This window comes from Diceros bicornis, chromosome 10 (assembly GCF_020826845.1).
Source record: "Diceros bicornis minor isolate mBicDic1 chromosome 10, mDicBic1.mat.cur, whole genome shotgun sequence".
NCBI classification, from domain to species: domain Eukaryota; kingdom Metazoa; phylum Chordata; class Mammalia; order Perissodactyla; family Rhinocerotidae; genus Diceros; species Diceros bicornis.
The window spans coordinates 50,187,136-50,214,042 of NC_080749.1; the positions used below are offsets into that span (position 1 = coordinate 50,187,136).

At 39.4% G+C, this 26,907-nt stretch overlaps 1 protein-coding gene across 2 annotated transcripts in view; it reads left to right on the forward strand.

Annotated features, from left to right (window-relative positions):
• Nucleotides 1–165: 165 nt before the first annotated feature.
• The window catches only part of CERS6 (ceramide synthase 6), a 309,352-nt gene continuing 282,610 nt past the window's right edge, over nt 166–26,907 (forward strand). The window contains exon 1 of one of the 2 annotated variants that reach the window (XM_058549178.1): nt 166–457. In XM_058549178.1, coding sequence (XP_058405161.1) covers nt 288–457 — 170 coding nt within the window. In that variant the 5' untranslated portion in view covers nt 166–287. The remainder of the gene's footprint in view (nt 458–26,907) is intronic. The other variant, XM_058549179.1, reaches the window with a different exon arrangement.

A 26,907-nucleotide genomic window follows, 5' to 3' on the forward strand; every position in this document is an offset into this window, starting at 1 on the left:
GGGCGTGGGCGAGCTGGCCGCGTGTGCCTTGCTGCTTGACGCGAGCACGAGCCAATCAGGGAGAGCGGCCCGGGCTGCCATGTGACGGGCTAGGCGGCCCCTTTCCCCAACGCGGCCAGAGGGAGGAGAGAAGCGGGGCTCGCCGCGAGCCTTCGAGAGCAGCGGCCGCGGAGGAGGCGCCGGCGCCGGCACACGCTCGGGCCAGCCGCGCGCGCATCCCCGGGCGCCCTGCGCGGCGGAGAGCTCGGCTCGCCGCGGGAGCCCAGGACAGGAGTGGACAAAGCAAGATGGCAGGGATCTTAGCCTGGTTCTGGAACGAGAGGTTTTGGCTCCCCCACAATGTCACCTGGGCGGACCTGAAGAACACGGAGGAAGCCACCTTCCCGCAGGCTGAGGACCTCTATCTCGCCTTTCCCCTGGCCTTCTGCATCTTCATGGTACGGCTCATCTTCGAGAGGTAAGAAGGGCTGGAGCGCTCCTCCCCTCCCCCTACACACACACACTCACACACTCGCGCGCACACGCACACTCGCGTGCTCTGTGGCGCACGCACCCGCTCCCCCAGCGCTCGCGCTCACGCCTCCCAACCTTTGTGTTCGGGCAGGGGTTGCTGACCCCTTAGCCGGGCTGCCGTTCTGGTAGCCAGAGAGAGTCTGGCTTGCCTGTGGATTTCCTCCGGGGCGCCCGGGAGGGGCCGCGGGGCGTTGGGGTCGCCCCCTGCACTCCTCCTTGGCCCGCTCCCTCCTCCTCGCGGCGGGGGCAGGCGAACAAAGGTGAGCGAAGGCCGGCCGCCGGACGAGCGGCACTCCGCGGGGCTCTCGGCTCTCCAGCGCGCGGGCACGCCGCGCTGCCAGGCAGGGCTTCCCCGCCGAGGCTCGCCGCCTCCTACCTGACAGCCAGGAACGTTCCGGACGCGCGGCCCGGAGGGCGGAGGAACCGCGCACACTGCCAGTCCTTTCACTCCGGCACACGGATTGTCGGAACGGTGCTTCAGGAGAATTCGCCAGGGACTCCTTGGCACCTGGCCGCTATTTGGTGTCCATCAGGAACACTGAGTATCAGGCTCACAGTCCTGGGAAATGGGTGACAATAGTTTGTAGGTTTCCAGCATTCCAGGCCGTTAGCGGTTTCTTTAAAAGAGTATATGACAGGACGGGTGCACAGCCTGCAAAATGGTGATATTAAATTGATAGATGTTTCCTATGAATAACCATAAACTTATTTTGGTACCAGAACGCATTAAATTTTTTTTTTTAAAGAATTGTATTATTATTTGTCTAATTCCCCGATTTAGTTGGCTAGCTCCATTGTGTCACGAACAAACTTGTGTACTCTCATTGAATCAGTCTGAGTCACGAAACTAGATCTTGCCTGCCATGCGTTCTCCGGGTGCTATTGAAACAAGACCGGGAGAGCAGCACACACTTCTGTCTTTTTCTCAACCGAAAACCTCGCCTCTCCTCGCCCCATTCATCAGTACAAGCTGAATTTCTTAGATCACAGAGTAGAGTTTAGATGCCATTTCTCACTTCCTCTCCACCTCTCTTCCCCTGCCCCCAATTCACCTTGATTTTGTTTCTTAAGCTTTTGCTCTCTTATTTTGTTTGCTGTTTCTGTTTGTCTAAAACCACTATTGAAGATGACAGAATTTGTCTTTTGTGTCATTTGTTGCTGGAAATGGCAACAGACAAAGCTCCATGGGAACAGAAAGTATCTTTTGTTTAAGGAAGGTGTATTTTTCAATGGACGATATTGTTGCTTGAGAACTAAGACAGCAGTTCATATGCAGAGATTGACATGCACAAAGGATCAGATTTAAAGACCTATTTTAAAATGAATGGAATCCAGCACAGATACGTCATTGATCCTATCCAGCCTTGAAACTTGCTGTGAAAAAGTGGACGTTTTTGCAGGTTTAGAGTTGCTTCTAAAGCAAATGTTTACTTACGGAAAATAGGAACTCGTATCTAACTTGCATTCTTTCCAAAGAAAGTCTCTCAGGAAGTAGCAGGTTGACTGTGTTGGCACATAGTAAAGACTACATACACTACATCAGTTGCCTAATTACATCTGATCAGTTCTGGCTGATCAATTCTGGATGTGCTCACCTTTAGCTAGCTAATGCATTTGAAAGAGATGTGCAGTCTTATGTATTAGAAAACAAAAGCATGTCAGCTAATGACCTGTATGTGGAAACCTGCATTTTCCTGACATTCTTCTTCTCTACGCTAATTCCAGACTGCTCATTAGGTTAGAAAAAAATAAATTTATTAGAGAACGGACGTAGTTTCATACTTAGACTCTCTGTGCCTTTAAAAACAAAACAGAAACAGAAAACTAATGTAATAGTTGAAAACTGGAAGTTCATTTTTCCTCTTCCTGAACATTTTTTCTTCCTTTGCATAATCCCGTGACTTGACTTAGAGTTTACACAAAGCTGCTTTCAACCATCAATCACAGCAAATGTCCTCGTATTAATATGTAGAGAGTTGGTCAGTTTTTTTCAGGCTATCGATGCAAGTAGAAGTGATTTAATGGCCTGTATGGAGAGTGAAAGTTTATGATTAATATTCAGGATAATAATCCAGTATGGCATACACCACAGGATGCTACTGACTTTTGGAAAGGTGTCTACTTTGTTTCTTCCTATACTAGTGACAGCTCTGTCTTGAACCATTCAGACTCTCTTCATTCTCTGAAAATCCAAGTGTATAGTTGTATCCAGAATGACAAGTTCTGCATGTTTCTCCTCTTCTGAAACCTAAATGACACATTCTGGCGGCCAACCTGTGGTCTTCATCTCAGTAGCATTCATCAAGGGCCTAAATCAATATAATTGAGCCAGCCAGTATGGTTATCACTGGTACGAATCACTTTCAGTACCCTTCTAACATGTGCATAAATCTTTTTCTTTTCATTATTCTATAATGTATAACATGATTTAAAGAAGCCTGTTGTGAATCCCTTTGTAAAATGAAATGCTTTTGTAATAGGAATGACTTCCTCAGTATTATATTCCTTTTATGCTTGTATTGTCATTTATTTCAAAGCTGAGAACATTTCTATGAAATACTCATTATCCAAGATCTTTATTTCCCTTAAATGGAATCTGTAACGCCCATGTTGAGGCTAAAATTGTGAATTTGAATGCCTTCTCCTCAGTCTTACATATTTCTCTCTATAAAGAGAAGCACTAAAGAGTTGACTGAATTGGGCTTTGCCTGATTGAACAGTCCCATCTTTTTGCTTTCACCCCCACTGTTGAGGTGTCAACAGTGGAGGAGTTGGTGGCCAGCACAATGCCATGTTATAGTACCATATGGACAACAATATGGCCACCCAGCGTGGTTGCTTAAAAATGGAGCAGCCTAAATTCAGTGACTTTTGGCTGAGTCGGTGAATAGCTCAAAGCTTGGTTGTTCTTGGCATAGTCATTATACTACGCTTTGCTCTGGGTGGGGACCTAAAGGGCCACTGTAGATATTGTTTGATTGACAGAGTAAAATATCTGTTGTTAAAAAAAAAAAGCTCCTAGAATGAAAATTGTAGTGTATACCATTATATTATGTTGTTGGCTTGATGACAAGGAACAAAATATTACTTAATAATGTAGCATTATCATCTGTTTGATGGATTTTCTTGATTTAATGCTTGTTTAGGCTCAGTAAGCCATTCTCTGGAATTATAATACATGCTTCTCCCAAATTCATCTTTTCAAAAATGTGTGTTGCTATGGTATTCATAAATGTGGAATTAAAGTTCTGCTGAATTTCCGTTTGGGAATAAAAATTCTTTGAGTTATTGTTATAAAAGGTAATGTTAATGTATTTTCTTCCTTGTGGGTCTAGGCGAGAGATACAGAAAGTATTGATTGAGAATCAGAATGTTCAAATTCTAGTCAAACTTACCACAAACTGGGGCAGCTACCTAATTTATCTCTGCCTTATTTTCTCATCTATGCAGTGAAGCAAATGGCCTTTGTAATCTAAGGTTGCTTTCAGCCTCCCAATGATCTGATTCTTGTAGGTCCTCTATATGTTTGAAAGTTACTGATTATTATCTCATGAAATGTTAAAGCAGACTAAACGTCATTTTTTTGGAGGTAGAAATAAGTGGTCTGAGAATAAAGGGATTTTTTTCACACAAATATTCTAGCCAATAGTTTTGTTTTTTGTATTTTTCAATTATGATTTCAGTTAAAAGAATCATTTGAGCTATTATCATTTGTGCTCCAAAAAGCTACAGTATTTCAGAATAACCAATAAAGAAGATTCTACAGAGAAAGCCATTGCTCTCTTTCCTCAGACCTTTTTTAGATGGATCCCAGAGCAGACCCAGCACCTCTTGTGATGGCTAGATAAGAAATGAGAAGCTCATGCCTGTCAGGTTGGCTCTCAAAGTGCCAAGCTATGAACTGAGAACTGTCATTCCTCAGGAGGCTGACACCAGTCTTGCCTGGTTCATTCAGCCAAATAATGACCTGCTGCCCCCAAATTTTCAAGGCACAGCAGTGTCTCAGCTGTGTCAGAGGGAATGTCTGGCCAATGGGCTTTTTCCTGTGGGTTTACTTAATATTTTTGCCTTGCCAGCATCCTTGGGTGAGGCCTTTTAGGAGAGGGCAGAGAGCGAGAGAAAAAATGAATGAGAATGTATTCCTGACGGTTAGAGGGGAGAGGAGAGGTGTCAGTGAATGACTGTCAGGAAAAAGTGGAGTGCCAGGTGAGTTTCATTACTGAAGGATGTTCCTATAAGGTGCCTTGTAATGAAGAGACTGATATCATTGGATATATTTTAAAAGAGTGTGCAATGGACTGAATGTTTATGTCCCCCCAAAATTCAAAAGTTGCAATCCTAACGGCCAAGATGATGGGATTAGAAGGTGGGGACTTGGGGAAGTGATTAGGTCATGAGGCTGGAGCCTGTGTGAATGGGATCAGTGCCCTTCTAAAAAAAAGTCCCAGAGAGCTCCTTCACCCCTTCCATCATGTGAGGACACAGTAAAAAGATGGCCGTCTGTGCCAAGAAGATTGTCCTCACCAGACACAAAATCTGCTGGAGCCTTGATCTTGGACTTTCTAGTCTCCAGAACTGTGAGAAATAAATTTCTGTTCTTTATAAGTCACCCAGCCTAATGGTATTTATTATAGCAACTTGGACGAACCAAGACATAGTATGTGAGAACAACTTGCATACAAACACGGTTTTTCTCATGCCATCAGTCCTGGATATTTAACTCTATAAGTGTACTTGTTTCACTTGTTAAGTAATGGTGTGATTCAGGTTAAAACTATGGATACCTGCTTTGCCAGACTGGTTTAAGAGGCAGGGGTTGGGGTCAAACACAAATAGGTTGCCTCCTACAATTTCTGACTGGGATAGGAAAATTGGATTACAATGGATGTTTTGTTGGAAAACAACCTAAAATCAAAGTGATGATGTCTTTTGCAGAACTTGAGAACAGCTTTCTCATCTTCCAAAAGAAAGGGTTTGCATTTACAGGGTGGAGGAGTTTAGCTATTTGTAATAGGTTGATTTAGGGATAAAAGGCATAACATTACTCTTAATGGGCAGTGCCTTAGAATGGTGGGGAAGGGAGTGAGATAACTTTAAATTGTCACAAATGATTCAGTGTCATCCAGGATTAATGAAATTAACACCCTTAGTTCATTTATGACTTTTCTGTTGAAAGGATCTGAGTTCTCTAGGGACAAGGTTAGATTCTTTTTTCTCCTGCATTCCAGTTTGTAAAGTATTTCAGAAGTGGTTTCTCTTTTGTGATGGGAAAGGGCAGGTGAAAGTGGAAAGAAAATGGAGTTTCAGGTGGATTTCTTCCGTCCTAAACCAGTCCCCTGGCTTTATAAGAGATCACTGCGTCTCTCAGGCTTTCTTCACCTGTTTTACTCGCCTAATAACACTGTGGATGAACACTAGAGTCTAGGTCCATGTTGTGCCTGGAATATTTTAAATATTTATTATATGCTCTTACATTCCTTCTTCCATCACCAGGCAAAACTGGATTTTCTAAAGCCATCGGTCATCTATTTCATACAAAGCCATAACTCTTAAAATTTTATTGTTTTTTTCTTCCCATCTTCATTTGATTAGTTCATTTCTTAAACACTTTTGAGTCAGGATACTAAACCTCCAGATTTTGTTTGCTAATAACTAGTTGTGTCACTTAATGTTTTTAGGGAGCTATTTTTTCTTTCTTTTTATTTGTAAAAGTAAGAGGTAAACGAGATTGCCACTTGTAGCACAAGGAGCCTACTGTATTAGTGATGCTCTGAGAATCTTTATTCCTAAGGTTTTATTCTTTGGTATCTCCCCTTCCCCTTTTTAAAAAATATGATTTTGTAAGCTCTTTTGTTGTCACTCTTTCCTGCCACTGTAATCTTCATTGACTTCTCCAAATATCTGTGCTATGGCATGATTGAACACAAAATGGTGATGCTCACAACGTCTTTTTGGGGGGGCTTATTAGTACTGCTGTGGATAACAGACCAGGACACCTGAAGCTGTGACTCGGAGCTCACCATTTGTTTTGTTTTTGTTTGACTATTGCAAATAACTGCAGTTTTTTTTTTTTTTTGGTGAGGAAGATTGGCCCTGAGCTAACATCCATTGCCAATCTTTCTCTTTTTGCCGAAGAAGATTGGTTCTGAGCTAACATTGTGCCCATCTTCCTCTACTTTTTGTATGTGGGATGCCACCACAGCATGGCTTGACAAGCGATGTGTCAGTCTGCGCCCGGGATTCAAACCTGCGAACTCTGGGCCGCCGAAGTGGAGTGTGCGAACTTAGCCACTATGCCACTGGGGTGGCCCCCCGAATAACTGCAGTTTTTAATGAATAACGTTTTTATTTTAATTTTGAAAGTAATAGTAACAACTAATATTTATTTCCTAATATGAGTTTATTACTTTACGTGGTTAACTTCATTTAATCTTCTCCCAAGCCCTGTGAGGTAGATATTAATTTCCCCAGTATTTTACAGATAACACTAATGATTTTAGAAATTAGAGAATTTAGAAAATGCACCTAACTTTACACAGCTTAAAATAGCAAGGTAGGCATTTGGAACCAGATTTCTTTATCTCCTAATAATTTTGGTGATCTCCTATTTTAAATATAATGAGATCATACTGTATATATATGGTTTCATTTGCAGGTTTTTGCTATTTGATGGTATAATCTAAACATTTTCCATATAATTAAACTTAGTCAAAAATATTTTCAATGACTACATAATTCCACAACATGGAGATACCGTAATTCCGTTAACCAGTCCATATTGTTGTTGGACATTTAGGCTGTTTCCAGTTTGTGTATATAAATGTTTCAATTCCTGATGATTTCCTAAGAGTGTTTCCTGGAAGTGGCATTTCTAAGCTCAAAAGGATGAATATTTTCGTGTTCCTGATAGATACAAATTGCCAAAATGGTGTCCAAAAATATTATATCAGTTTGCACTTCCTTATCAGCCTACAGATTATTATCATTTGAGGAAATTTTTGCTTTGAAAGTTGACAAAAATGTTACTGTTGTAATGTATGTTTTTATATTGTTCATGATGAACCTATTTCAAATATTTATTGATCATTTGTATTTCACTTTCTGTGAATTCATGTATATTTTCCTATTGGGTTGAGCCTCCAACTTTTTGGTTCGAAGGTGGTGGCCTTTGAAATTTTTTTTTTATGCAGAATGCATAAATGCAGAATGGTCTTATCTTGGTCTGTTTCTCTGGTCACATGTTTGTACTCATTTATTTATTTCTGCTTCCTGCCTGTCCCCCACAACCTAAGTCATCATCAGGGAAGAAGCTTCTCAGATTGCGCATAGTGGAATAGATGCATTCAAGAAGATGAAGTATAATATCCTGACTTTATTGTGGAGAATGAGGCAGAGAAAGGGCTGGGAGGAAGTTTGAGGGATTAAGAATGATGGGTTTTTATGAAAGAAAACTCAGAGATAGAGCCTAAATTCCTTTATATTGTCTCTCTGAACTTTTGGTTAAAGCAACGTATTAGACTAATTATTAGGGAAATGCAAAGCATAACGACAATGAGATACCACCTCACACACATTAAGATGGCTGCTATAAAAAAAAAAGAAAATAACAAATGTTGGTGAGGATGTAGAGAAATTGGAACTCTGTGCGCTGTTGGTGGGAATGTAAATTGGTGCAGCTGCTATGGAAAACAGTATAGAGATTCCCCTCAAAATTAAAAATTGAATTACCATATGATCCAGCAATTCCACTTCTGGTTTATCCCTAAAAGAATTGAAAACCAAGTCTGAAAGAGATATTTGTATGCTTAGGTTCATAGCAACATTATTCACAACAGGAAAAAAGTGGAAGCAACCCAAGTGTCCATGGTCAGGTGAATGGATAAATGAAATGTAGTATATACATACAATAGAATATTATTCAGCTTTAAAAAGGAAGGAATTCTGACACACGTTACAACGTGAAAAATCCTTGAGGACAACATGCTAAGTGAAATAAGACAGTCACAAAAAGATAAATATTGTGATTGCACTTATATGAGGTACTTGTGTAGTCAAATTCATAGAGACAGAAACTAGAATGATGGTTGCCAGGGGCTGGGGGGAGAAGGAAATGGGGGGTTATTTCATGGGTACAGAGTTTCAGTTTTGCAAGATGAAAAGAGTTCTGGAGATGGATGGTGGTAACGGTTGCACAAGGGAATGTACTTAATGCCACCCAACTGTACACTTAAAAATGTTTAAGATGGTAAATTTTATGTTGTCTGTTTTACCACAACTAAAAATAATAATAAAGATTCACTGACCAAAAAAAAAAAAAGTCACTTACTAGAAATAACTGGTTTCATTTTCTAGGCTTGACAGTTTTCTAGTTAGCAACAAACATCGCAATCCTCTTGATCTCAGTTCCATCGAGCTCTGGTTTTTGTTTGTTTGTTTTAAACTGCTTAATCCCCTTGAGGTCTAGGAGAGCCTCTCTTTGCTCCAGAATCATCTGGCCTGGGTGGGTGGGAGGTGAGGGGTGATGGAAGCAAGGTTCAAGTCCAGAGAGCACTTAAGCACCCTGGGCCTTTTAGGAAGGCACTTCAACCAAACAACGTCCTTGAAGTCCGTTTGTTAATATGGCAGTTTAATAATAGTGAATTGGCATTACAGAAAAGGAGAGCTCAGTGTCTTTAGAAAAGCACCCTGAGTAGTTTCAGAGGATCCCTAGGATTAAAGTAAAGGCATCCTAGTGTGTACACAATCCATTTAAAACAAATCAGGATGATAGGATAAAAATTCCAGTAAGGCAGTGGCCTAGGCCACAGATTGATCCTATGGAAGCTTTTGCTGTGGAAGATCAGATCTGACCCTCCTCCCTATCTTTCAGTTTAATTTTATACTCACTTTGTAAGCAAATGATTTAAACTCTTGAAAATCTGAACATGATTTTACTCAAATGCTGCATATTATAAGGCAATCGATTGCAAGCATTGGCAGGTACATATTATTGAAAAGTAATTTTCAAAGTTTATACTAATGTGTGATCATTGTACAAAACACTGCTTTCCATAATTCATTCATGAGAGTATTTGGGGCAGTTTTGTTTTTTAAGAACTTTCTTTTCCTCACTACCAGCCTTCAAAATGGACTTCTCTTACCGATTTCTGCTTCCCATTCCTACTTTTGCTATTATTACCTTAGAATTGGATTGTGAGGGTTGTTTTTGGCAGGGGTGGGGTTGGAGGTACACAAATGGTTTCTCATTGCAGGAAGAATGCATTCCTTTACTAGGTAAGCTTTTTCACACAGTGACCTGTGAATAACATTTGTTTGTGATTTGCTGGTGTCAACATAAATGTCACATCTCATCTTTGAGGTTTTCAGGTTACACAGCTATTGTTGCTATCCTGAAGCTGTAGTTGGGATTCTTTCTCTCCTTCTCCCTCCCCCTCCCTCCTTCCCTCTCTCTGTCTCTCCCTTTCTTTCTCTCCCTCTTTGTCTTTCTCTCCTTCCCTTCCTTCCTTCTCATTATTGTCGGTACAGATCCTTTAAAAACACAGGGAAGTCTTGAGAGCAGAGGAACAGCACAGAGTTGAGTGGGGGAGGGGATAGAGAAAACCATCTAAAATCTGGTCCAGGGACACGGTTTGGCAAGTATCGGAGTAAAAGCTGCCAGCTAGTCTAAGTGGCTTTGTAGATCTTGTCTTAATAGATCACCATTTCAAAGCAGAATAAAATGACTTGGTGGTTTAAGCAGAGTGGCAGTTTTGGACACAATAGCTTGAGTGAAGGGAAATTGAGAACGGGGCAGTCAGTCACTTAGGTATTATGGAGATTAAGGGAATATAGGGCTTTGTGTGTCAGTGGGTGTGTGTATCTTTGGGTAGACTCAAGGGTGACAATGCATTTAAATTATGTTACTGTTTTGTACATTGTTGCAATTAATTATAAACGTATATTCCTAACTAGAATTGAAAGGAAAGTGGATGGGATATCAGAAGTTCTTTAGAACCTGGGTTTAAATCCAGACCTTGCCCTTTATCAGCTATATAGTAGTAGACAGCATACTCTCTGAAATTTGGTGTCCTCAGTTGTAAAATGGGGGATATGCCTACTGTCTGATATTGGAAGACTGTCTGCAAAAATGTATCTAAAGAGGACTCAATAGGGGCCGGCCCCATGGCGTAGCGGTCAAGTGCGTGCGCTCCGCTGCTGGCGGCCCGGGTTCGGATCCAGGGCCTGCGCTGATGCACCGCTTGTCAAGCCATGCTGTGGTGGCATCTCATATAAAAAAGTGGAGGAAGATTGGCAGAGATGTTAGCCCAGGGCCAGTCTTCCTCAGCAAAAAAAGAGGAGGATTGGCATGGATGTTAGCTCAGGGCTGATCTTCCTCACACACAAAAAAGGAGGACTCAATAAAAACTGATTCTTAAAGATACATATTGTGTAAAACATAATTGACACCGTAGTACGGTTTTTAGCACCTACTTGAGAAATGATGTTCTGTGATTTAATGTGATTGAATGTGTTGGGGGTGTGTGTGTGGAGGGGCAGGGAGAAGGTCCAGCTTGTGGAGACAGTAGGACCTGTTTATATATTTGATCATGGAACTGGAGGATTTACTTGTTCTGTTGAAGAGTAAATATTTAGAGTTTTAGACAGGCCTTGAAGCCCCAGTCTTTTTAGCACTATGCCTATTTAGGGAGGAGAATGCTTCTAAGCCTTTTTCCCTCAACTGTTAATAGTGATGTGGGTTGTAGGCCGGAGACTTGTTTGTGTTTGATGGCAGAAAACTGTTTCTAATGGTGGGATTTTAGACAAAGGATGGGCAGCTGTATACCACTTAGAGCCTGAAGCTTTCTCCAGAGGCTGTGCCTTTGGAGAGAGCCCAGGAAGATGGTCTTCCACTGGGTGGAGTTTTCTCAGGAAGCTGCCTTTCAGTGGGGGAATGCCTTATGCAAATATCCCAATCTGTCTCCCACCGCCCCATCAGGCCCTTATCGTCCTTTTTTTACTGCATGTAGTCTCAAGGGAAAATTGATTGGGTATTCAGTCACTGGTAATGGCAGATGTCAAATTTGCCATTTATATTAAGACATGGGCTGAATTCTGGTCATGCGGCTAACTAGCTACAGATCTAGGAGCAAATTACTTAATCTCTCCATGCTCAGTTTTCATTGTAAACTCTTGGGTTGTTGTGAGGATTAAATGAGATAATGCATGCATGTATTTAGGGCAATGTCTAGTTCATGCAGGTAGTGATTACTTGCTCTTCAGGTTTATTCAGGACACACACACACATTATGAGTGTTTGTTGGAACCCCGATTTCCAGAAATGAGACTTTACCCTTTGATTTCTGAAACCCTTTACTGGCATTACCCTTATGTTATGAACATGTAGGATAGACCCCATTCCTGCGTTTCTCTGGTTGGGACTGCCGGTGTAGTCATTTGAGTTTTACTTGCCTTATTATCTTTCGCCTCTTCTGTCTCTGTCTCTCTCTTTTTTTCCCGTCCAAGGAAAATTCTTATTCTTCCACTTGTAGTTGGCAGAAAACAACCCTAGCAGCTTACTGAACATTTGGGCCCTGTCCACCTCACGCTCATGAAGTGTACTTTGCTGAGATTGTATAGCTCAGAAATATTTTTTCTAATATGAGCCTCCCAGAAAAAGGAAAGCCTTGAGACTGACATTTATTGATTTTTCAGAATTTTAAGCCTAGTGGATTGTCTTAATTTGATCCTTAAGAAACAAGAAATTCAATCTGGCGTCCTTGGGATCATATTTATGATGATGCAGACATTCAAAGTTAGCTGAAAATAATATATGTACGTTTTTCCTTAAGAGAAACAAATCTACAACCCCAAATTTGAACTTCCGTTGGTGTGAATGTGGCTAAGCTAGCCTTACCAAATTAGTTCAGAAGCGATTTGCACCTGCCTTCAAAAACTATAGGCACTTTTCTTTCTTTCTTTTTTTTTTGGTGAGGAAGATTGGTCCTGAGCTAACATCTGTGCCAATCTTCTCTATTTGTGTGCGAGACACCGCCACAGCATGGCTTGATGAGCAGTGTGTTAGTCCGAGCCTGGGATCTGAACCCGCAAACCCCAGGCCGACGAAGTGGAGCATGAGAACTTAACCACTATGCCACGGGGCCGGCCCCTATAGGCGCTTTTCCAGCTCTGCACAGCTTAAGTATAATTTGTAAGTAGTTTGCCATGTAAATAATTTAATAAGTCTTTTAATTTTTTTAGGCATCAATAGAGGGCATCTGACACTGGTGGTGAGTTGTCTTTTAAATGAGAAAGTAAGGCAAAGGTGAAACCACAGTGCTGTAGAATGACAAATTACCAAAAACTGCCTCTATTTTAATTCAGTACTAGTTTAGCAGAGCCACAGACTTTCTACTTAGGAAGGAAATTGAAAACTCATTCATTCAAAATATGTGAGTCTATCATGTGTCAGAACCACCAGTGGTGTACCAAAGTAGGGGGTGCTGGTGAGAGAGTCTGCCCTAGGCGCATGCAATGAAGGGGCATATTACCTGTAGATTAAAAAAAAAACAAAATTGACTAAAACTTGATCTGCTTTTTGTTAGCACTGTGTGAAGCCAATTCTAAACACAGAATTGATAGAGTGAGAAAATACCCCCTCTCACCAGGGCGCACTGCTTCTTCCACCACCCCCTCCCCCCACCTCTGGGAACACCACTGCCAGATGCTGTTTTAGGGCACAGATGTTCTGAATACCACACTTCGAGAAATACTGGCAGAGATAAAAGTCTCCACCTCCCGTTATGTATATTAAGGCTCTGAATCCCATAGAGATGAAGTGACTTGTCCTGTGCCACCTAGCAGGTCCTGGCAGAGCCTGGCTGCTGTGGAACAGTGCTGTGAAGTGCCACGGTAGAGGGACCAACTGGCCCCGGTTTATCTGGGACTGTCCCAGGAAACGCCTCAGTCCAGGAAAAGCTGGAACAGTTGGTCACCCCACCTGATTGCCCTTTTAAACCCGCATTGGTCTGGTCACCAGCCAGGGGTGTTTTTGCAATAAAAACAGCTCTGCCTCTCCTTAAGGTGAATGAGGGTGCTTGTGGAAAGAAGCTGCCCTGGTGATGGAGATGTGTTGCCTGCCCCACTGTCAACGTACTACATTTCATGGCTTTTCTTAAAGGTGGTTGAAGGGCTCCCCATTAAGTGTGGGTTGGAGCTCCTGAGGGCAGAACTCATTCTGCAGATACCCAGGGCCAGGGTAGTTCCTCCTGAGCATGTTTCTCCTGTGTTACTGAGACCATACACCCCGTTTTGTTTTCATCCCACTTTCACCCCAGTGCATGTTGAGCACCCACACTTAAATGGCTGCTTGCAGAATTGTAAAGGGACTGGGGAGCAAACGAAAATAGATATACAGGTGGTGGTGGTTAACCAGCAGTTATTTCTAAGGAGTGTTCCCGCAGTCAAGTGGTTTTCAGTGTATGTATTTTCTGTTCATGGTTTTGTTGAGTGTTACAATGTGTGAGGCTTACTTTTGCTAGTGTGAGGTACCTGTGGTCTATGTGAAGGAACTGGGCTCCTGAAATAAACATCGCAGCAAACGATATCTTGGAGTTGAAGGAGGGAACTGTTAGGAAATTCCGGTGCTGTGATACCGCCTCCCTCAGAGGCAGGCTGTAGCTACGGTCTCTGAGCAGGCAGACCGGCTTGCCAATGTCAGTACCTGGGCCGTGTCCCTCACCCCGCTGCCACACCTTGTCTGTCCACACCTTGGTGCAGAGTAAGCCATACACGGTCGGGCAGAGGGCAACTAGTCACCGGTTTAAGACCATGGTTTATCACTCCTTTGAACTCCTGGCTGCTTTTTGCTTAGTGGTTCTACATCTGTTCACCTCTCCGCCTTGCTCAGACTCTACTCTGTCTTCAAATCTAAAGCAGCCTATGTAAACGGAATCTTCTCATTGGCTGACACCATTATCTTTTGGCCCTGAGCCCTGGTCACTAGAAATGTTATGCCTCACATTTCCCGGGGCACTAGTGAGTTTGGGCCAAATCCACTCAGGAGGATAGTTAATAAGAGCTATCACCTCACACTTTGCTAACTTTAATGTTTTAATGTTTAAAAAATATGTAATAAATCATATGGAATAAGTGTTCTTTCTGTTTTCAAAAAATAACTTCATGGTTTTAGACTTTTTTCCTGATAAGAAAAAGAAATAGAATGGGTTGTGAATTTCCCTAATTGCAAAACAACAGTTTATTGTTTGGCAAGCAGCTTTCCACTTTTTCTGAGTTGAAGATGAGATAAAAATGTTGTGTTAAAAGCAGGACCAGGGGCCGGCCCAGTAGTGTAGTGGTTAAGTTCGCACACTCCGCTTTGGCAGCTGCGGGTTTGCAGGTTTGGATCCCGGAGGCGGAGGTACACACCACTCCTCAAGCCATGCTATAGTGGTGTCCCATATGCAAAATAGAGGAAGATTGGCACAGATGTTAGCTCAGGGCCAATCTTCCTCACCAAAGGGGAAAAAAAAGCAGAACTGAACCTGATTAGCCCTGTCTCCATCAATCCCCATTCCATTTTCCAGCCAATATCTAATTCTTTACTCAGGGGTCAAATCTAAGGAATTCAGTCCTTTCAAATTGTCTACAGCTTTTCGGAATTGCCTGCACTTAGCTGCTAGAAACTTCTTACTGCCCTATTTTAAAAGCCAGCCTAAAGGAGTTAGGAAACTGCTCTGAATGGGACCTGCTAAAGTAAATAGTGTATGTTGATACGTTTTGAAAGTTGACACAGATTATGCTTATCTTTGCAGGTGAAACTAAACAGTCTTTTTGGTCCTGAGACTCAGTATTTAGATTTGTAGAAAGACTAAGAGCGGGGTGGGGGAGAGAGAGAAAGAGAGAAAGAGACTGACTCTCTGCAATGTGTGAACAACAAAAGGGAGCATAGAACCCTGAGTTTGGCTTAAAATTCCATCTTGGGGGACCCTAATGGGTATTTGCTGTAAACCCACCACTCACCTGTGCAGTCATCACCTGCTTTAACAAACATTCATATGGCGTTGTTAGAAAAGTGCTTTATTTTTCTAATGTAAACTTTTTATTCTGTACGTGTAGCATACATACAGAAACATGCACAAAAGTAAACTTAAACGTATAGCTCATTGAATTATCACAACAAAGTGAATACACCCATGTATTCACTAATCAGAACCCAGATCAAGAAACAGAACATTAATAGCACCCCAGAATCGTCCTCCCTATTAGTTTTTACCCATTTTTATAAATTAAGGAAAAATTATTTGCAACGTGAAGATGAAAGGCAACTTTAACTCCTAATCTGTGCAGCAAAACCCATTATTCCACTTAAGGTCACTGGTTCCTTACGGAGGAAAACATAAGCTCTGGTACTTTTCATCACCTATGGAACTGTCTGTCTTCTCTTTGTGTTAAGTCTGTGTGCATGCTTGGATATGCATGTGTGTGTTTGTGTACAAAATTTGATTAGTATAGGGCTATAAAATTTAATAAATTAAAGAAATTATTTAGAAAGGAAAGGGAAAAGGATGTGAGAAAGTGAGTGAGAAAAGGAACCATAGTCAAAACACCCATTTTCTTCCCACCTCATTTAATTAGTGAGGATGTTTTGTAAGGATAGGCATTAATAAAGGGACAAAAATACAGTGTCTTTACATCCTTTTTTCTTTAAACAAATTAAGGCTGTTAAGCAGGGGATACGTGTATAAGTTTGTTGAAATGCTTCTGTATCCTGTTCCTTGAATGTAGAAGATCTGAGAAGATTCATAGTTTGGGACAAGGGAATCAGAGCCATCATATACTTTGGATTTGAAAAAGCCATGTATTTTGAACACTAGGTATTTGTGATATAGAAATACTGTGTTAGTTTTGAAAATAATACCTTAAAGACTTGCTGTGCTTCATATTTTTAAAATTATACTCACCTTAAAAACATATCTTTTAATCTAAATTTTTCTTACCTAAAAAAAATTTTCTTCTGTTCTATCTTTGGGTATATCTTTTAGTCCATTTGTTCTTGTCTCTTCTTTGAGCATACCAATTATACATGTGTTAGATTTCTTTAGTCTGCCTTTCATATCCGTTATCTTCTCTGTACTCATTTTAATATTATTTTTTTCCATGTGGTTTTATTAGTTTTCCTCAAGCCTACCTACCAGATGTCTTTTTCACTCATGTTTATTCTGTTTATTGTATTGCTCTTAATGATGCTTTAATTTTTATCTTTCCATTCTCTACTACTGCTATCTGTTTGTAGTATTTTTTTAAGTTTTATAATCACTTTTCTGAATCCTAGTATCTCTTCTTTGACTTTTTTTTTGAAAAACGATCATGTGGCCTGCAATTTCTTTAAAATTTTTGTTTGAAGCCTTCCTGTGTTCCTGTGGGTAATTCTTTTTCATTTGCTTTTTGTTTCTTATTATTTTGCAATTTTTATGCATAGGCATGCTGGTTCCTATCCATGCCTTTTAGTCCCAAAACACAGAAAATATTGGATTACTTTCTGCTTATTTCTGTAAAGAAGATACTTTAAAATCATCTTGTTAAAATCTCCTATTGTTTTTGGACTCATAGCATAATAGAATGGTTTTCTTTAAAAATAATATGTTTCATTGATAAAATCTTCAGTATTCTCTGACTATTTCATATGAGTCTCAAATGTTCAAATGACACTGTAGTTGAGGTACAAATTTTCCAGAGCTTTTTTGATAGCTTATGGGGGATGTGGTATAACAATATTCTTCCAAATTATGTATGCTAGAGATAATGGGTTTTCACTAGTTTTAATGAAACTTCTGAATTTTTCCCCCAGTTGTCTTTGAAATATAAGAACACAATGTATGTTGAATCTTTTGGTGCAGTATTATCTTGGCAGTAACCATTTGTTAATTTCTAATGTATTAATTTTAATTTGTGAATTTTAAAATAGTTCAGTATCTAATGTGATTAATTATGCCACAAACAACCAGTATTCAAAACATTTTGAACATTTAAAATTATAAAACCTCTTCTTCCATTTTTAAAATCATTAAAAAAATTTACCTAGTGTTATATGTGTATAATGTCATTGGGAAACTCCCAATGCAGAAAAAAAGCAACAATTTTCCATTTTCACTGTTTCCTTAATCCCACTTTCTTCCCTAGATGTGACCAATATTAGCAGTTGATATACATATATACATATCAACATATATATTCTTCCAGAACTTTTTCAATGCGTTTGCCTACACACACACAGAAATATAAAGTTTGTTTAAAACATAAATGATAAACTCTTTAAGTCCTGCTCTGAAACTTGTTTTTTTTTTTTTTTTCCCGCTTGATATTATGTCTTGAAGATTTTCCAGTATCGGTGATGTAAAGCCATGTTATTCTCTTTAATATGAGGGCACAGAATTACATTGTTTACATGTTTCTTAGTCCATTTAACTGTTTCTCTGTGAATGCTATCAGAAAGAGTGCTATAACATCATTCTTGTACAGACTTCTTTGTACTCAGGCGTATTTCTCTAAACATGTGGAAGTAGAATTGCTGGGTCAGTGGATGAATACTGCCAAAATCTTTTAAGAAAAATTATACCAGTGTATTCCTCCCCCCTCCCAATACTGTATGAGAAAACCTCCCCACCCTGACTTAACCTGCTGCAAGTTTGATGTAATTTGGACAAACTGTCCTGATCTATAAAGAAAACAGCTGTTTTAACATGATGACTTGTCCAAAGAACAGCAGGGGCTCTGGCTAGGAAGGCAGTTTAATAATATCTGCTGTGAGAAGACATTTTGCCACTCTTTCTGTACCTGAGAAATGGGAATAATAATTGTAAAATACAATGAGAAATTCATTCAAGTTTATAATTTTCAACTTTGTGACATTTACTGCAACCATTTGTTTAACAAACATATATCATATATTTACACCCTTTCTGACTCATTGCCTCAGGCTCACTTAGCTAATGGGAATGGTGAGTGTTTTGTTATATTCTTTTACAACAAATAAAAGTCAGTTATAGGTATATTAAATGTTATTACCTTGTGTAAGACGTCTTGAATGAGGGAAATCTCTCTTTGTATGAGTTTTCCTAATAATTTATTATCTGAGTAGTTACTTTATGAGAAAGCTATTCTTAGGGTAGAAAAATTTCTACTCAACAAGTCACCAAGTAACAAGTAACCAAGATTCAGCTAGTAACTAAGAATCTAGAACTCAAGAGAAGATTTTAAATCTAGAAGTAGGTTATTCTTCAGTACGGCTGACTGCTAACCCTATCCTACCTCCAAATCATATTATCTCATCATGCCTTTCTGTTTAGGGAAAAGTTATGTTCTTATACTTGTAGAATGGCATATATTAAAATTTTTTGACTTTTATGACAATGTTCAAATATACAGAAAAGCTGGAAAAAATGCCATGAACATGCACATTCTCACCACCTGAATTCGATGATTGCTAACGTTTTATTGTATTTTTTTTTCTTCTGTACGTGCAAAGTAAATTGTGGATATTATGACATATCACCCGTAAGTTCTTGAACATGCATCTATTCTCTAAGAATAAAGACATTCTAGGGTGGCTTTTTAAAAGTAACTCTTTGACAATGAATGTCAAGAATTTTTTTCTTTTTGAAGTATATTGCTTCAAAGCTGTAGAAAACTTATTGTTTATGGATTTAGTAAAATTATAAGGTAAAGGAAGCCATAAATTTAGATTCAATGACTAAATTTAATGGATATTTAAAAAATAAGGCTAGAAGTGATACTTGAATGAAAAATGAGTGGGTGATTATATGCAGTATTTTGCTTGATATTTCAGTGGAAGTTGTGTCCAAAGATTTGAGCTGGGAGACCATAAGTTCACAAGAAGTAGCTAAGTAACTGTTCATTAATAATATTTCTTGGCTTTAGAAAATCAGAGTAAAGCACATTGGCTTATAAATCAAGTTGTTAGATTCATTTACTTCAGGCAAACGTTTCTCAAGATTACTGGCTCCTGCCCCTGATAGTGTGTATTGGGAGTGTTGACACTTCTGTGGGTCATGTTTGGTCTCTCAGCGTGGTGGCTTCAAGGCTCCAAAGCAGACACGTGGAGTACAGTTATCATCTCAGAATGCAAGCCCAGACTCACCATTCCTGTTGGGCTAAGTGAGCCTAAGGCAAGGAGTAGGAAACGATGTAAATATATGAGATACAAATTTGTTAAAAAATAGTCACAGTAGATGTTACAGTGTTAAAATTGTAAACTAAAATAAACTTATATTTTATCATTATTATTCCCATTTCTCGGGTACAGAAAGAAGGAGTAGCAAAAGAAGTTAGCTCATCTCCCCCAAACCAATTCTTGGACAGAAAAAGAATCTCACTGCCTTAACTGTGCTCCTTTCTAGAATCCTCTTTTTCTTATCATTCTATCATCATCCCCTTGCCCTACGTAATTCTTGGGAAGGAAACTGATAAAAATCAGTACATTCTTATTGTGGAAAAACTGTCAAACGGTAAAATATGGTATTCAATGAAAACTACAACTCCATCCTCAGAGATGACCATTTGCAATTGTTTTCTGGAACTTTTCTATGCCTATCCAAACATACGTATCTCTTTATAAATGTTATTTAATACAAAGTATATGTGCTCTTTTGTAGTTTGTTTTTTACTTAAATGATTATGTAGAATTTTAACATGTATAATATATATCTTACATACAATATATTTATCATAATTTAGTTAACTAATCCCCTATCAGTGTATCTTTAGTTCACTTCTAAGCATATGCTATTAAAAGCAATGCCACAATGGCTATTCTTGTACATGTATCTTTGTATACATGTAAGATTACTTTAGGATAAACGCCTATTAGTGTGAAGTTGCTGGATCATTTTGAATTTTGCTAGGTATTGTCAGGTTGTTCTCCTAACGAATTGCACCTGCTTATATTCCCACTAAGTAAGGAAAGTTTCTAACATGACATGTAATTTAACTTTCAAATGTTTGCCAATTGAGTATGTGAAAAATGCTATTTTAATTTACATTTATTTTTAAGTTAAATGCACCACATTTTCCTATGTTTTTAATTTTCTGTGAATTACTTGATATTTTGTCTTTTGGGGAAGTGTTGATTTATAAAGACTGTGCACAAATAAAGAAACTAGCTATTTTCATGTATACTATGAATATTTGCCTGTGTTTTTTATTTGTCTTTTGACTTAATTATGATTTTTTTCTGGGCTGAAGATTTTAATTTTTGTGTGGTCTGATTAATCAAGGTTTTCCCTTTCGAGTACTTTCTCTTGAGAGAGTTTCCTCAGAGAACAACCCTCCTCTTACCTGCCTGAAGGCTATGAGCTTGCTGCCCACACGCTGAGAGCTGAGCAATGAACTGGAGCTTAAGGTCCTATTTGGTTTGCAGATTTTCAGATTTTAGTCCCCTGTTTTGATCACTGTGCTTTGTGTCTCAAAGGTCAGATCCTCTGTGACTCAGCCTCTCCAGGAGTAAACCACCCCTCCCTGCTGGGGATGGCGAGAGCAGTCACCTTGCTTCCAGAACCAGATCAGGTCTACCTGTTCCTGTACAGCCTTTGGACCAGTCCTTCTGCTCACTGACTTGCAGAGGTGTCTGGTGCCTAAAATTCTTGAACATTTCGGACATTCTCTATTCTAAAGCTTTGCTACTCAAAGTGTGGACCCCAGACCAGTAGCCTCTGTCCACATTACCAGAGAGCTTGTTAGAAATGCAGTAATTCAGGCCTAACCCCAGACTTACTGAATCAGAATTGACACTCTCTCAGGACCACCAGCTGGTTCTTGTGCATGTAAAAGAATGAGGTGTCTTTCTTGGACTTCCACCATTGGCAAGCAGTGAGGCTTCAACTGTCTCCACTTGGCTAGATCGGGTACCACTCACTCTTCTGCTTTCCATCCTCCAAAATTTTGGGTGATATCTCCTATCTGTTTTCATTGTCTTTTGTCCTTTTGGAAGTTTACCTCATTTATTCTTTATAATAATTTTATTGGGGTTCCAAGAGGACTTAGAGATTAAAAACATTTACTTTATTTACCATATTTAATGATTAAAGTATTTAATCATTAAATCATCTCCTAGTATTTTTTTTTTAATGTTTAAATCTTTGATCCATCTTGAATTAATTTTGGTGTCAGAAATGAGAACTCCAGATTTAGTTTTTTCCCCTCAATGGGCTAGCCTCTTGTTCTAACGTGATTTATTAAATAATCTATATTTCCCTCTTTGATTTGAAATGCTACCTCTATCTAAATTTCCATTGCATTTGGCTACTTTAATTATTGTAAATTTATAATATCTTTTATTATTTGGTAGTACTAATTCCTCTTCAGTTTCAGAAGACAAGGTTTTAAAACTGAGTTAAAATAAATGATTTCTATATTTTCCACTTATTTTAATCTTCATTTTTACTCATTCCATTTTTATGTTTACTTATTCAAAATGATAGTGTTATCAACATGTTTTTATTTCTAAGTAAATTTTTAAAATATACAAAGTAGATATGCTTTTTCATATCTATGTGTGTGGGTATATATATATAAAATGTTTTATAGACTTTCTTTTCTCACATATGACAAATTTGAAGCCATTCCTAGGAGAACCTGTTTCTCCCTATCTTTTGAGAAGGGTACAGTGTAAACACTGTTCAATGCAGTAGAAGGTTTTACTGTGTGAATATGGTGTGACAGGCAGCTAGTGTGCTGTGATTGCCCCTACCCAAACTGAAGTGTTAAATGCTCACTCAGATCCTCACCAGTGGGCCAGCCCAAAGCATGGATCTTGCATTTGAATTCTACCACCACCATTTCTTGGAGCTGTGACTCTGGGTAAGTTAAAGAATGTCATTGATCCTGTGAGATGGAGATCTTATTAACCTTTCAGATAGTGAGGATTGGAGTTAATACAGTAAAGTACTTAACTAAATCCCTGGCCCATAGTAGGTACTCAGCTGATGGTTCTGCTTCTTTAAACGTGTAAGAGAAGTTGCTATGGATGAGTCTTTCAGAATGCTTGAATCAAGAAGGGCATTGAATTGCTCCCTCAGATATGCTAGTAGAAGAAAAGTTTGTACGGGAATCTTCCCCAGTGTCTTTTCCTTAGAGTATGTAATCGAGTTTCAATTGTCCATACTAATGGAGGGGAGAAACGACATGAGTAATTAACAGTAGATAGTATCTTAAGCCTTTAAACATGTCTGGGAATTCATTTGGCAATTACTTGTGCAGAGTACAATAATAGAATTTCATAGCTGGAAGAGAACTGTGAGATTACAAAACACTTTAATTTTACAGATGAGAAAACAGATCTAGAGGGTTAATGACTCACCCAAGATCACACAGTGGTGTGATCTTAGTGGCAGAGTTAGAATCAGAAAACACATATGTTAACTCCCAGTTCCGTGTTTTTTATTTACCTTTTAAGATTATATTTGCTTAGGTACATACCCAAAGCCACCCATGAGCCTAAGAACTGATGTCTGGGACCTCAGCCAAGAGTAGGATAAAGGATGCATGGGCTGGGAGGAACAGAAACACTTGAGCTTTTGTTCTCTGGGTTTCTCAGAGCCAGATACTCCCCTCTGACTCACAGGCACAGCTTCAATTGTGTGATATTGGAGTGTGGGCCAGTGAATTTAGGGTAAGAATCTAGGACTGGGGATAGTTATCCTTAACAGAGTAGATATACATCTGAGTCAGAATACAAGGGAAAAGTGGGAACCCTCAGATAAGCCAGAGTTGGTTGGGGACATAAGTGTCTGTATTAGAAGTCCTGGATAGGGTGTGGATTCCACGCCAAAAAGACAGGAAGAATAAGGATCACATATATCATTGGCAAAAGCAAGTGATTAGAAGGCCAGGCTCGCCGACAGTATGTAGGAGAAAGCATGTAGGAATGAAACATCACTACACCAGAAGCTGAACGCCAACCTGAGTCCCACTCCTAGAGGTGCCTGCTGTGGGGATCCTGTCCTAGGATAGCTTGTGGTTTGAAAGAGAGACAGTTATAAGCAATCAGCATCAAGCCAACTTTGTAATTGACCAACTATTTTTGCCTTTACTCAGGAGTTTTTTGATATGCTGGTCAGGTGGGATCAGCTGTAGCTGGTTGGGATTTCTAGATGTAAACACTGAATGGAGTGAATAAATTAATTCCTAGGTAATTCCTGACCCATCATCACTAGCTCTTGGTCCAAAGCTAGCCTTCAACAACTGGATATCATACAGCTCTCTAATTCCCACAAACTAATTTTGCTTTTGACTTTAGTATTGAGAAATAAATGCTTAATCTGTTATATAAGTAGAAATAACATAGAAATCATGGCCAAGCTGAAAGACCAGTTGCTTCCCCCAAATATGGATTTACTTACTGAGCTAATAAGCCATTCATATGTAAATATGAACATTTATTATCTTGGGTCTTGATGAGTTTGGAATAGTACCAGCATGAATACATTTGATTTAGAAGTAGTTTCAATTTAGAAGTTATTTCCCTTTAGAAAACAAGAATTTAAGCTTAGGTTGAATTTTTGAATAAGCTTAGAGGAATCATTAAAAATATTTTTCAAAGGCACTCAAAAATTCTCTTATGGAGGTCTTAGAAATCCAATAAATATGAACAATTTTGATCTGTAGAATTCATGGTTCGAGCATACAAGCGTTGAGATAAATTATGGCATTTAAACTTGAATCATAGTGTTTTAGGGAAAAAAATTAAATGAGGTTTTAAGTGTGGACTTAGAGAATCTTTTCTTAGGTTTGTGTTGACTTAATTGAAATGAATTAAAACGAATGTTAATTTCTCACTTGCTCACTGGATGTAAGTAATTAGTTATGGTGGATTAAATCAATGGACTTGGAAGTCAGTAGGACAGAAGCCACCAAAAGACAAATGAGTGAGTCTGCATTGGTTGAAGCCATTAGCTCAATGGGCTTTGCTGCTGTACCCCCCGTACCTGAAGTAACGCCTGAAATAGTCCCCCACCATGTGCCTCTCACCTAGTTCAGAAATGTTGGCTTCCCAGAAGATTCACAGTACACGTTGTGCCTCTAGCTTTCTCCTGCACGGTGAGTCATATTTGGAGTGGTCCTCTTTCTGTTCCGCTGTAGTGCATAATTCATGCAAAAAATCTGATTTCAGCCGTGTCAACTTCAAAAGGTTGCAGTCAGGCGTATATCTGGAAGGATTTGTTCAGAGAAGAGTTTATGTTTTTCATTTATACAATGGCAGACTCAGACTATCTTTGGTCAATTTAGTGGCAAGGAGCCGAAGCCAGCTTTTCAGTTTGCTAACCTTATTTAAGCCTCCTGTTTTCCTTGGATCTCAAGAAGCTCTCCGGGATGAAGGCTTTGTACGTTTGATATAATTATCTGGTTTATCTTTGTAAGAGCCAATATTTAAATTGAAATAAAAATAAAAGTGTCTGATGATTGGAATAGCTGCTAACAAAATATCCATGTATTATGAGGTTTTTTGATGGTTTAATCTATTGTCAACTCCACCATAGCCTAATAGATGATGGGATGTGTCTGTTGCATAAACAGTCAACAAGTGATTGTCTGGACAGTATAAGAAGTCTGAAGGCAAAAGTAAAAGAAAACAGTAATAGGTTGAAAAAAATGCCTAGTTCACTGGAGCAGTAGTAGTGGCTGCAGTGTTGTAATAGCTGGAGCGATGGTGTTGTCAAGATCAGCAATTATGGCTAATATTTATTGTAGGTGTGCCATGTGCCAGGCACTGTTCTTAGAGCTTTACATAGATTATCTCATGTAATCCTCACATAAACTCTGTAAAGTAGGTACTACTTTTACTTCTATTTTATGGATGTGGAAATGAGGCTTATGGAAGTTCATAATTCATCCAAGATCACATAGCTAATGTTTCTTTTATGAAGACCACACAATGCTAGAGCATTTTGCTTGGTGTGAGACAGTGGAGGCTCTGTACACTTACGGTTGGCTAATCTTGGACTGGTTACTGGTTACTTAGAGTTCTCTGAACTTCAGCTTCCTCCTCTGCAAAATGTTAGGGGGAATGGAGAACCTGTCTCATAGAGTTATTGTGGCAGCTAAATTACATCATATATCTGGAGGTGTTTTGTAAACTGAAACTTGTTATCCAATATAAGATTGAGGTATTGTGATTATCAAGAAAGGCCAAGCCCTTTGGAGAGGGAGACTGATTTTTTTTTTCACTGAGAAAACAGACTTCTTTATATGTTGGTTCAGAGTTGGCACTGGATGTGAGTCTTCCTCCTGCCTTAGGGGAACACATGAAGGTCTTATCCTTGCATGGTAGAGAGGCAGGGATCAAAAGATGCGATTCTTAACCAGCGATTATAATATTATGAGCATGAGGAGCTCCCTGAGACAGGCTTAACTAAATAATTGGTTCCAGTCAACTTAGATAAAGGAAGGCAAGACTTGTTTCCATATTTATGGACTTCTAGAACCATGGCTTTCAGACTTCATTGGGCATCAGAATTGCCTGGAAGGCTTGTGAGAACAGAGGGCTGGGTCCCACTCCCAGAATTTCTGGTTCAGTAGATTTGGATTAGAGTTGCATTTCTTTCTTTCTTCTTCTTCTTCTTCTTCTTTTTTTTTTTTTGTGAGGAAGATTAGCCCTGAGCTAACATCCGATTCCAGTCCTCCTGTTTCTGCTGAAGAAGACTGGCCCTGGGCTAGCATCTGTGCCTATCTTCCTCTACTTTATATCGGACGCGGCAGCACACAGCTTGACAAGTGGTGCATTGGTGTGCGCCTGGGATCCGAACCTGCGAACCCCTGGGCTGCTGAAGTGGAGTGTGAGCACTTAACCGCTATGCCACCAGGCCAGCCCCTAGAATTGCATTTCTAACAAGTTCCTTGGTACTGCTGATGCCGCTGGTCCAGGGACCACACTTTGAGAACCACTGGTCTAGAATATCTCTATGCATTCAATATACTGTTCAAAGCTAAAAGTCAGGCCCTGCTTATTAAAAACACAATCAGGAGAAAATTCTGCACATCATTTAACACAACGTAAGTTCTGTTTCTTTTACTACTAGGCTTTTTACAAATCTTAAGAGGCAGAGAAGAAAACAACTCTCTACTTTAACCACATCAGTAAGGTGATAGGTTCCTTTGCAGATTTATAATCGTTAATCTTCCTGAACTAAGCAATCTCCTTAACAGCTGAAATGCTTAACTACTTATTGATGATGTTTTGGGGGAGACTTTATACTCACCTATTTTTCAAGGTAAGTATGTGTAGGGTTTTTTTCTTCAGATAAGAACAGGGGTTTTAGTGTCTTTTAACCTATAATTTCTCTCTTTTGGGGCATTTACATTTAAGGCCTCATAAGTTGGTATTTCTAGCCATGTTGGAGAGTC